At 43.2% G+C, this 12,526-nt stretch overlaps 1 protein-coding gene across 3 annotated transcripts in view; it reads left to right on the top strand.

Moving 5' to 3' along the window:
- The window catches only part of OSGIN2 (oxidative stress induced growth inhibitor family member 2), a 39,317-nt gene that overhangs the window by 17,383 nt on the left and 9,408 nt on the right, over positions 1-12,526 (top strand). For 2 of the 3 annotated variants that reach the window (XR_006288446.1, XR_006288445.1), the window contains exons 5-6: positions 5,105-5,196; positions 9,975-12,075. Coding sequence is in view for 1 of the 3 variants with exons in the window: in XM_037892329.2 (XP_037748257.1) it covers positions 5,105-5,196; positions 9,975-11,028 (1,146 nt within the window). In the remaining 2 variants the exon portion in view is untranslated. Of the gene's footprint in view, positions 1-5,104; positions 5,197-9,974; positions 12,410-12,526 lie in introns of those variants that run through there. The other variant, XM_037892329.2, reaches the window with a different exon arrangement.

The following is a 12,526-nucleotide window of genomic DNA, read 5'->3' as shown; positions in this document are numbered from 1 at the left end:
GGTGTGGGAGGAGGCACCAGGCAGTGCGTTGGGATGCGAGAGGGGGTGAGGGCTCCGGCTGGGGGTGCGTGCTCTGGGGTGGGGCCAGAAATGAGGAGTTCAGGGTGCGGGAGGGGGCTCCGGGCTGGGGCAGGGGGTTGCACATGGTGGGTGGGGTGAGGGCTCTGGCTGGGGGTGCAGGCTCTTGGGTGGGGCTGAGGATAAGGTGTTTGGGGTGCAGGAGGGTGCTCTGGGCTGGGACCGAGGGGTTCGGAGGGCGGGAGGGGGATCACGGCTGGGGCAGAGGGTTGGGGTGCATGGAGGGAGCTCAGGAGTACAGGCTCCTGGTGGTGCTTATCTCAGGTGGTTCCCAGAAGCAGTGGCATGTCCCCCCTCTGACTCCTACTTGGAGGCGCAGCCAGGCAGATCTGCTGCGTGCTGTCCTGTCTGCAGGCACTGCCCCTGCAGCTCCCATTGGCCCCGGTTCCCAGCCAATGGGCGCTGCGGGGGCGGTGCTTGGGAGGGGAGGGCAGCTTGCTGAGTGGAGGGCCCCTGGCTGCCCCTACACATAGGAGCTGGAGAGGGGACATGCTGCCGCTTCCGGGAGCCGTGCGGAGCAGTCCCAACCCTGATCGAAGCGAGGCAAGCCCCAGACCCTGCTTCACAGCGGGAGCTTGAGACCAGATTAAAATGGCTGGCGGGCCGGATGCAGCTCACAGGCCATACTTAGCTCACCCCTGCCCTAGATAGAGCTTGGTAACCCTCCCCAGCCAGCCAGTATGCATTGCCTGGCTTACAGAGGTATAGATAACATTTATAAATTTGATACAGTACTCTCAAACATATAGCTATGTTTGTCATATCTGTTAGAGAGATCATCAAAACTTTTTATAACATAGATCACTAATAGAGTAAATGTCTTGCTGACCACTTCCCTGCTCACGTGCTGTGATATGACCCACTTCCTCTTCCGCTAGCAACTGCAAAACATTCCTAGGTCAGCTATAGCAATTTCTTATTTTACTAATATTACTTTTACATGTATTTCATATATATTTTTTCTATCTCTGTAATGCAGTTTAGCAGCTAGAAACAAGCAAGAGCGTCAGCCCATGCAAACAGCCAGCTCTTCATAAACCACAAGCAGCTCCAGACCACTTGTGTCCACAGATCACAGTTTAGGAACTACTGCTAGCAGCAACCTAATTGCTCAGGGCAGATAAAATTGGTGGGCTGATATTTCGTTATCATTGATTGTGGTAACCTGTTCATTATCAGTCTTGCAGCACTCTGTTTATTCTGAATTCTGTGCCGGGAAGCAAATTTTAACAGAAGAGGAACAAGAAATGCTCAACTTAGTTCAACAGGGAACTTGCCTGCTGGCTATATTATTTTGCTAGTAAATATGGCTTGATAACTTTTATTAAGACTCTTTTCCATATCTCACCTCATGTTTTTTTAGGATACTGTAGAACCCATTAACTAATTAATCTGTTGTTTACATTCAGGGATGCGATGGTGTTCTTGTGTCTAAGCAACATAGCAAATTTCATGCATGTGTACACACCACCAACCATCAATTCAGTACTCTCTCCACCCAAGGTGATCTTGTGATCACAGCTAAAATCATGGAATGGTTAACAAAGAATTTGAAGTTAAAAATATAATTCATGCCGGTCAGCATGGTTTCATGGAAGGTAAATCTTGCCAAACAAACCTGTTGTCTTTTTTTTTTTTTTTAAACAAGATTACAGGTCTTGTTGATAAAAGGCAAATGTGTTGATATAGTATACTTGGATTTCTCCAAGGCATTTGACTTAATACCATGTGACATTTTGATTTAAAAATATGCATGATATGAAACTAACAGGACATACATTAGATGGATTACAAACTGGCTCGCTGATAAATCTCAATGTGTAGTTTTTATTGGAGTCATCAGTGATGGACCCTGTTTCTAACCAGGTTCTCCAGGGAACTGTTTAGTTCATAGCTATCTAATATTTTATCAGTGATCTAAACGATGATATAAAATCTTTGGCAGTTAGGTTTGCAGAAGACACACATGTTAGTGGAGTACTAAATAATGAGAAGGGCATGTTACTGTTACAGAGTGAGCTGAATTGCCTGGTTAAATAGTCACAATCCAACAAAATATATTTTATTTTAGGGTACTACAAGGTACTACACCTGGGAACAAAGAATGCAGGCTATGCCGAGAGGATGGGAGACTGTGTCTTGGAAAGCAGTGACTTGGAAAAGCTTTTAGGAGGGTCATTGTAGATAACCGCCTCAATATGAGATCTCAGTAAAATGCTCTAGTGAAAAGGGCTAATGTGATTTTTGGACGTATAAAAAGGGGGCTATCAAGTAGAAAAAGGGAAGTGTTCTTGCCTTTGTGCGCAGCATTGGTTAATTCTGGTGTCTGCGCTTCAAGAAGGATGTGGAAATACTGGAAAGAGTTCAAAGAAGGGCCACAAAAATAATCCAGGGACTAGAAAGCGAGACTTAGGATATAAAGTTAAAGGTGTTCAACCTATTCATCTTATCTCACTCTGTCTAGGTACTTACGTGTGGAAAATGTATCTAATAATGTGGGAGGCTTTTCAAACCTGCTGACTAAGGCATAACAAAGATCCAATGGCTGGAAATTGTAATTAGACAGATTCAGTGTTGAAATAAGATGCATTTTCCTGGCAGTAAAAGTGTTTGAATATCAGGACATCTTACTGGGAAGGTGGTGGACTCAGGATTGCTTGAAGTCTTTAAAATGAGATTAGATATCTTTCTAAAATACATGCTTTAATCCATCTTCCGGGAGGAATTCTATGGCCTAAGTATGCAGGGGGTCGGCCTGGACGGTTGTGGTGGTTCCTTCTGGTATTGGAGTCTGAATCCTTCTTTTCATTCTCTCCCTTCATGGGCCATAGGGAGAACGGGAGCTCTGCATTGCCCTTAATATGCTCATAATATTTACAGCTCTGTATTAAGACTGAGTATAATCAAGTTCCTGGCTTCAGTCATTCACCTGCAGGGATCAGGAGGGAATTTTCCCCCCCTAATGCACAGTTAGCCAAATTAAATATTCTGGGTTGGGGTTGGTTTTTTTGTTTGCCCCCTCTTAAGCATCAGGGATTGGCTCAAGCTGGGACAGGACATCAAATGGTGTGAACCAGTGCTTTGAGGTGGTACAGAGAATCCTCTTTCTTGGATGGTTGGCTGGTGTGTGTTGCTCACATGCTCAAACTGATCTCCAGATTTGAGGTTGAAAAAGAATTTTGCCCAGGTCAGATTGGCAGGGATCTTGGATGGGTTTCCATCTTGCTCTGCAGCATGGAGTGTGGATTGCCTGCAGAGATCATCTGTACATATCTCACCTAATCAATTGCCTGCTGTTACGGGGGCCTCGGGCATTGATGGTGCCTCAGTCTGTTCTGTTCTGTGCCTGTAGCACACAATAGTTTAGTCTCCTGAGGACTGAAATGCTTCTCATAATCCAAGTTATTGGGCTCAATATTTAATGACCTGTGGTATGCAGGACAGACTAAGGCCAGAAGGGACCATTATATCATCTAAACCAGGGGTGGGCAAACCTGTGCCGCCCCGAACAGCCAAGCGTGGCCTAGCCCCCTGCCCCCTAACCGACCCCCGCTGCCCCTCACACCCTGATGCCCCATCCAACCCTTCCTGTCCCCTGACGGCCTCCCCTGGACCCTGCCCCATCCACACCCGCCTGTCTGCCCCTGGACTCCTCGCCCCTGACTGCTCCCCCCTCCCATCCCATCCAACCCTTCCTTTCATTCCTGACTGCCCCCCTGGGATCCCTGCCCCATCCAACCACCCCTTCTCCCTGTCCCCTGACTGCCCTTGGAACCCTTGCCCCTGACTGCCCCCTGCCATCCCATCCAACCCCCCCCCTCCTTCCTGACTGACCCCCGGGACCCCTGCCCCCATTCAACTTCCCTGTTCCCTGCCCTCTGACTGCCCCGACCCCATCCACACCCCCTGACCACCACCCCGAACTCCCCTGCCCCCATTCAACCCCATGCCCCCTTACCGCGCTGCCTGAAGCACTGGTGGCTGGCGGCGCTACAGCCGCACAGCCCAGAGCACCAGGACAGGCAGCTGTGCTGCCCAGCTGGAGCCAGCCATGCCACCGAGCGGCACAGAGCACCGAGTCAGGCCGCGGCTCTGCAGCTGCGCTGCCCGGCAAGAGCTCGCAGCCTGGCTGCCCAGAGCATTGCACCAGCAGCGCAGTGAGCGCGGCTGCGGGGGGGGGGGGGAAGGGGGGAACAGGGGAGGGGCCGGGGACGAGCCTCCCGGGCCAGGAGCTCAGGGGCTGGGCAGGAGCATCCCGTGGGCCATAGTGGGCCCTAATGCTCCACCCTTTTAGGTAATAGGATCCCTTTTTATACTTGGCCATTATTTTCTGTTGATTTTTTTTGTTGTCATATTTTTTTCCTTGTATGTATATCCTGTACAGAGTCTGATTAGCACCCATTGAAAGTTTTTTCTGTTGATTTTGATGGGAGTAGGATGAGGTTTACAGTTTGTAACCCAGTTTCCTTCATCCTTAGGGACCCAAACTTCCCCTTACCTGTGCCACTTCTGACCTTATCCACTGTATTGAGCCTGTTAATTGTCTTAGTCATTAAAGTTTTGAACGTGATTTACTGTAATGGTGCTCTCTACCACCCCCCTTTTGTTTTCCACCTGTCGTTTGCTTGATTGATAACAGGCACTACTTATCTAAAGATTTAGGACTTTGTTTTTCATATTTTATTGGCCTCCCAGCACTTGTTGTTTTTCTTACTTTTAGTTCCATGCTTGCAATATGTTGCTTTTATTTTCCTTTCCAGGTATACTTTCCTCGTCTGTAATTCTTCTGCTTTTTCTCCATTAAATTTATCAAAGTTTATCACCCCATGATCAGACTGCATACTTTATTTCCTAATTGTAATATGAAATCTTGTTTTATTTGCAGTCCATGTACTGATATATCATCATCCTTTTTATTTCTGGATAAGTGCAGTGGAACCACTTTAATAATGTTTAGAATAAACGTATTCATATAAAAAAAATTTACCTGATTCATTTAGTTTGATTTTTTTGCCCCCTCCCATAGACTATGGAAGATTCTATGTTGACAATCAGTTTTGGAGACTGGATGGAGTTACCAGGACTGAAGTTTAAGGATTGGGCAGCTAGTAAACGCAGGTAAAGACACTAAGTTTTTTAAAGTGATAGATGCAGAAAATGTGACTGCTGTAAATAGAACATTTTTTTAAAAAATTGACAACTGCTAGATAATAGTTTTAATAATTACAGTGGCACTTCTCCTTCCTTGAGTGCCTTAGACAATAGTACACTTTATTTAACAAAGTGGAAACTGGTCATTATAGTTTCGCCTGAAAATTTTTTTGATTATAAACTTGTGTACATAAAGCAAATTGGTAAACTTGCTTTGTATTTAATCTTGTTATTCAAGGTCTCTGACTGAAAGTTTTTAACAAGTGCACTTGTTTTCTCCTGCTATTATGCCAAAAATGAAATTAGTCACTCTTGTCTTTTTCTTTTAAACCTCTCTTTGTCTCAGAAGTTTACATAATGGAATTTCAGGGCCACTTTAAAGTGGATCTGAGCAGTTGTTCAAAACAAATATATTAGTTACTAGTGCCCATTATAAAATATGAGCCAAATGATATATTTAAAAAATGGATTGGATTTTGTAGACATTTCTGGAGCATCAATCATCCCAATGCTTAAGTGATTCATATAGTATTTGGAGTAGTTACACTGTGCTGTTTAAAATCCTCATCTTAAAAATTGAACCTTAATATAGTACTATCTTAAACAACATCTACAGCCTTGTTTTTTAATTAAAGAGCACTTTCTAGCACACTTAATTCATGCTATGCTTATAAACAAGTCCTACAAGTGCTACTGTGTTAAAGTGCTTACTACCATGAAATCAGTGCAATTACTCATGGGAATAAACACTGCACAGTTGTGTTTTCAGGATTGGGCTCATAGATACAACATGTAAGAATTATTAATTGTGATAATAAATCTGTTTGAAGAGGTTTTAAGGAAAGATTTGAAGGAAGAGAGTGATGAGGAAAAGGAGACTTATAGTTATAGAAGGCAGCATGAAAGAGCACAAAAGAGTGGGAATAAGAACTGAACGTAGGAGTAAGAGTTGGAAAGAGCATAAGAAGCAGAAGAGGGAATGGTAGGGGAAGGGGATACCAAGAGAAATTAGATCAGCTATGTAGGTGGGGGGAAAACTTTGATGGGGGCTAATAGGTGAGGCTGAGAAGCTTGAATTTAATACACCATAAGATAGATAAGGTCCTACCAAATTCTTGGCCACAAAAAACGCATCACGGACCATGAAATCGGGTCTCCCCCCATGAAATCTGGTCTTTTGTGTGCTTTAACCTTACACTATACCAATTTCACGTTGGAGACCAGAATTTCTCAAATTGAGGGTCCTGACCGAAAAGGGAGTTGCAGGGGAGTCACAGGTTATTTTAGGGGGGATCGTGGCATTGCCACCCTTCCTGCTGGGCCCCGGAGAGTGGCGACTCTTGGCTGGGCGCCCACTTCTGAAGGCAGTGCCCTGCCAGCAGCTGCGCAGAAGTAAGTGTGGCAATACCATACCATGCCACCTTTACTTCTGTGCTGCTGCCTTCACAGCTGGGCGGTCAGAGAGTGGCAGCTGCTGACTGAGCAGCACAGAAGTAAGGGTGGCAATACCATACCATGCCATCCTTACTTCTGTGTTGCTGCTGGCGGCAGCTCTGCCTTCAGAGTTCCCGGCCAGCTGCCCCCGCTCTCCATTTGCCCTGCTCTGAAGAAGCACAGAAGTAAGGGTAGCAGTACCACAACCCCTCCCACAATAACCTTGCAACCCCTCCCCCCACAACTCCTTTTTGAGTCTGGACCCCTATAATTATAACACTGTGAAATTTCAGATTTAAATAGTTGAAATCATTAAATTTACTATTTTAAAAATCCTATGACTGTGAAATTGACCAAAATGGACTGTGACTTTGGTAGGGCCCTAATTATTAAAAACAGCAGCAAGGTTGGGTTCACACAGAATGAGGAAGATTAAAAAGAAATATTGAACAGTTGCCATTCAATGAGCACCATTCATCTTGTATACTGAGTGAGGCAGTGGTTGTGTGGAAAAAATAAGATAATAGAATCTTTAATTACATCATGCAGATGCAGAAGATGACAAATTATGGTTGCTTGAGAAAGCTTATTTTTGGCATTTTTAACTTTTGTATGCTTGAGATTGCAACTTTAAAGTTCTTCTAGTGTAGGTGTTTGGGGTTTTTTTTCTTTCCCTTGTAATTAACTATATACATGGATCCTAAGAGAGCCTTCATAAAGATACCTGAATACTTTTTCTTGGATGAGGAAGAAGTTAGTCCTAGAAACCAAATAATCTGAGACAGATTGGTGTGCAAGTGTAGCCTATGAGTCCACAGTTCTTGAGTTCTAACCTCAGCTCTGCCCCTGACTTACATAGCCCCACACTGAATAACAATGTCAGTTTCCTCATAAAATTGAGCTAATACTTGCCTTCCTACCTACGGCAGGTGTTGTAAGGATTGGTTAGTGTTTGTACGACACTATGAGGAGATAAAATTAACACTTTCGTAGTGCACTAGTTTTAAGAACTTTTACCAGTGGGGTAAGTGCAGGATTATGTTACACTGACTGAGGGCTCAACACTGCGCAGAGAAAAATGCAGCTTTTGGCTTGAGCCATTACGTTCTTAGTTAAATCAAAATCTTTCAATTTAAATAAACATGTGGAAAATAAATAAATATATATATATATAAGACAAAAGCAGACTGTGAAGAACTTCTAAAAGATCTCACAAAACTAAACGACTGGGCAACAAAATGGCAAATGAAATTTAATGTGGATAAATGTAAAGTAATGCACATTGGAAAAAATAACCCCAACTATACATACAATATGATGGGGGCTAATTTAGCTACAGTTAATCAAGAGAAAGATCTTGGAGTCATCGTGAATAGTTCTCTGAAGACGTCGACGCCCTTATATAAATCCATGGTATGCCCACATCTTGAATACTGTATACAGATGTGGTCCCCTCATCTCAAAAAAGTTATACTGGCATTAGAAAAGGTTCAGAAAGGGGCAACTAAAATGATTAGGGGTTTGGAACAGGTCCCATATGAGGAGAGATTAAAGAGGCTAGGACTTTTCAGCTTGGAAAAGAGGAGACTAAGGGGGGATATGATAGAGGTATATAAAGTCATGAGTGGTGTGGAGAAAGTGAATAAGGAAAACTTTTACTTGTTCCCATAATATAAGAACTAGAGGCCACCAAATGAAATTAATGGGCAGCAGGTTTAAAACAAATAAAAGGAAGTTCTTCTTCACACAGCACACAGTCAACCTGTGGAACTCCTTGCCTGAGGAGGTTGTGAAGGCTAGGACTATAACAGGGTTTAAAAGAGAACTGGATAAATTCATGGAGGTTAAGTCCATTAATGGCTATTAGCCAGGATGGATAAGGAATGGTGTCCCTAGCCTCTGTTTGTCAGAGGGTGGAGATGGATGGCAGGAGAGAGATCACTTGATCATTACCTGTTAGGTTCACTCCCTCTGGGGCACCTGGCATTGGCCACTGTCAGTAGACAGGATACTGGGGTGGATGAACCTTTGATCTGACCCAATATGGCCATTCTTATGGTCTTATGTTCTTTATATATTTTATGCAAAACACTACCCTTAATGCACAGTTAGGGTTGAGAAATCAGGTGCTCAAGTCAGAGTTTAGGTTGAAAGCTTAACCAGCTCTGACATCTGGTACTTAGGCTTTAAAATGTAATCTTGTTATAAATTGTCTTAGCATATAACAAACTGGAATTTATATAGTTTTATAGCACAGCCTTCAAATTTGATTTGAAGTCTTAATGAGATCTACAAAACGTACCAAGTTGGAAGAAAATCATTTCAGTGATGTTAAAAATTATGCACTGAGTTTGCTGTTCTCTTGTTTCGGATGATCTAATGACTAATTTTTAATTTACTCAAAAAAAGCCATGAAAATTTCAAGTTGCTGACCATCTTTAAAATTAAAGAACTAATTTTCTTCAAACTTGACTTGTCTTGTATACCAGAAATCAAAAGTTGTATGCAGTGTTGTTGTAGCCATGTCGGTCCCAGGATATTAGAGAGAGAGAGAAGGTGGGTGAGGAAGAAATATTTCCACGGCTACAATTATCAACACCCCCCACAACACACCCCTTTCAAGATCCATGCATATCACGGGTGGTGTACATCATCCAGTGCAGTCAATGCCTCAATAACAACCATGTGGGTGAAACCAGACAATCACTACACTCTCGAATGAACTCTCACAGGAAAATGGTAAAACTACCCTGTCATCTATGCGTGAACACATTTCACAAGTTGATCACTCTGTCTGACCTGTCAGCCCACATCCTCAAACGAAACCTCTACAACACTTTCAAAAGATGATCCTGGGAGGTTAAATTCATAATTTTGCTAGACACTAAAAATCCTGGTCTCGGTAAAGACACTGGATTTATAGCATTTTACAACAATGTGTAACCCACTAATTCCCCTTTTTGTCCTATGACTACAGGGGTGTTAACAGACAACTTCACATTGAATAGTCCCTTAGAATATGTGCTAACTACTTATGCTAAAGTATCTGTTCAATCTTGAGACTGGTCTGCATTGCCACTTAAGTCATTGTAAGTTACGTCCCTCGGGGGTGAGAAAAAATCACCCCTCTCCATGACGTAGCTTACGTTGACCCAACGCGGTATCTACACCGTGCTATGTCAGCGGGAGATGCTCTTGGGTGAGAACTGATAGATAAATTTGATATCTGTACATTCAATATTTCAAATGTGATGTTTGACCCATCCATTGGAGCATAAATGTTAACTGGAAGCCTTTTGTTTTTGTTTCAGAAGTATAAAGAGTGACAGAGTTATGCCAGAAGAAATAGCTTGTTATTATAAACAATATGTTAAAGTCATGGGCCTCCAGAAGAACTTCAGAGACAATGCTTACATAACATCTGTTTCAAGACTTTACCGAGAACAGGATGACGAAGATGAAAGCCAAGTGAGTGAAGATATTTCAACACAGCATTTGCAAATGGAAAAGGAAGATGTACAGTCATCACTGATCAAGAGAAATTGGGAAGTCAGAGGTTATCAGAGAACAACAGATGGCTCTCAGGTGCCCTTCTGCCTCTTTGCTGAGAATGTGGCTCTTGCGACTGGAACTTTTGATTCTCCTGGCCGACTACAGGTTGAAGGAGAAGAATTTCCTTTTGTGTTTCATTCCATGTCTGACTTTGGAGCTGCCATCAGCAAAGGAAAACTACGTGGGAAAGTAGACCCTGTCTTAATCGTGGGTGCTGGACTCTCAGCAGCTGACGCAGTACTGTGTGCTTACAACAATAACATCCCTGTAATTCATGTTTTTCGTAGAAGGGTTACTGATCCAAGTTTAATTTTCAAACAGCTGCCTAAAAAGCTTTATCCTGAATACCATAAGGTCTATCATATGATGTGTGCTCAGTCACATGCTGTGGACTCTAATCTGCATTCTGCTTACACCAGTTTTCCTGAGCACCGTGTACTTTCCTTCAAGCCAGACATGAAATGTGTCCTACAGAGTGCCTCTGGATTGAAGAAAATCTTCAAGTTCTCCGTAGCCTTAGTACTGATAGGTTCTCACCCTAATTTGTTCTTTCTAAAGGACCATGGTCAGGGGATAGGTCATAGCCCAAACCAGCCAATCACATGCAAGGGTAATCCTATTGAGATTGATCCATATACTTACGAGTGCACTAAGGAAGCCAATCTTTTTGCATTAGGCCCACTGGTTGGAGACAATTTTGTACGGTTTTTAAAAGGAGGTGCACTGGGCATTGCACGATGTTTGGCTACAAGACAAAAGAAGAAACATCAACTAATTGTTGAAAGAGGCAGCGGTGGGGATGGGGTCCCCTAAAACATGCGGTCATATAAACTTTCATATATGGAATTGCAGGCATACTCTAACAAGCAACACATTGACAGCTAAATTCATTAGTAGCCTCTTTTTTGTTATGTATACAAGTCACGCTTGTATTGCCTGGTAGAGGATGCTGACACTACGCTACTTCATCCCTTTCAAAAGACGGAAGTGTGGTCTGCTGTTTTAAGTGCTCTGTCCCCCAACTGGAATTTCTTCCAGATAGACAGCAAATGAGACTAACTTACATTGACTTGCCTGTGGTCTCTTGCTCAAAGGAAAGAGCACACTTACGCTCTGGAAAGAGAACGTCTGCCCAAGCACTGCCTTTTCTTCTTACTGTTTCACCAAACAAAATATACTTATCGTGAAAGTATAAATCGAAGTTAAGTTGTAAGAGCAGAAAGCTTTCCTTGTGATGATCTTTGGTCTCAAAGCAAGTGTGTGTATTTTGAACAAGGATTATATTTATTTTGCCATAGTAATACTGGCATTTGTATAAAGGTTTATTTAGCCCTTAGTAAAGCAGTCTTTACAAGAAACGAAGAGGATTTCTACAAGTAGAAAAAGATTGGCTTAACAGTTAAACCAGATCCATCATAATTTGGTACTGGGATAAAAGAGAGAACAGCATTCCTTTAAGCTTAGTTGCTAATTTGACAATCCACTAACGTTTTTGTCAAGTGTATGCCTACACTTCCATAAGTGCATAAGGACCATAATATAGGGATTTTATAGAGATCTATTCTCTATTACACTGCTATGTAACTTTCCAAGAATATTCTGGTTTACAGTAAAATAATAAAGTGCTGATGTAAGTGCTCTTACGACAGTGTCAAGATAGTGAATACCTAATTTACTTTTGAAAAAAAATCTGTTTGAAAAGGAAATATTGTTGAGAAGTAACTGTAAAACCTGTAAACAATTTTTCTCACAATACCGCTAAAGAAGACTGAATAGGATCTCTTATCAGGTGGAGATAGAGAGCAGACGCTCCCATCTTCCCTTACTAAGTCCAAGCACCAGCTCCTGCTCTTTTCTAAGGTAATGCTTAACATTACAACTAGGATGTCTCTAACCACTCATATTTCTTTTTTAAAAGCCATGGTCTAAAACTGTCACCATACAAAATGACTGAGCCTGTATAGAAATGTTCTTGCAAAATCATCATTCTCTGCTTATGGGAGTGACAAGGATGCAAACTCAAGATTGCAAATGGGCACATACTAAATTTCACACTTCTGGTCTCTCTAAGGTGACACCTAGAGCAGAGGTGGGCAAACTATGGCCCGCGGGACCCTCCTGCCCGGCCCTTCAGCTCCCGGCCAGGGAGACTAGCCCCCGGCCCTTCCCCTGCAGCCTCAGCGTGCCGTGCCACGAGTGCTCTGGCCCGCCGCTCTTGTTGGGCAGCGTGGCTGGCTCCGGCTGGGCGGCAGGGCTGTGAGCTCCTGCTGCTCTGAGCAGCATGGTAAGGGGACAGGGAGCAGGGGAGTTG

This window comes from Chelonia mydas, chromosome 2 (genome assembly GCF_015237465.2).
Source record: "Chelonia mydas isolate rCheMyd1 chromosome 2, rCheMyd1.pri.v2, whole genome shotgun sequence".
In the NCBI taxonomy this organism is placed as follows: domain Eukaryota; kingdom Metazoa; phylum Chordata; order Testudines; family Cheloniidae; genus Chelonia; species Chelonia mydas.
This window is presented reverse-complemented; position numbering and strand designations above follow the sequence as displayed.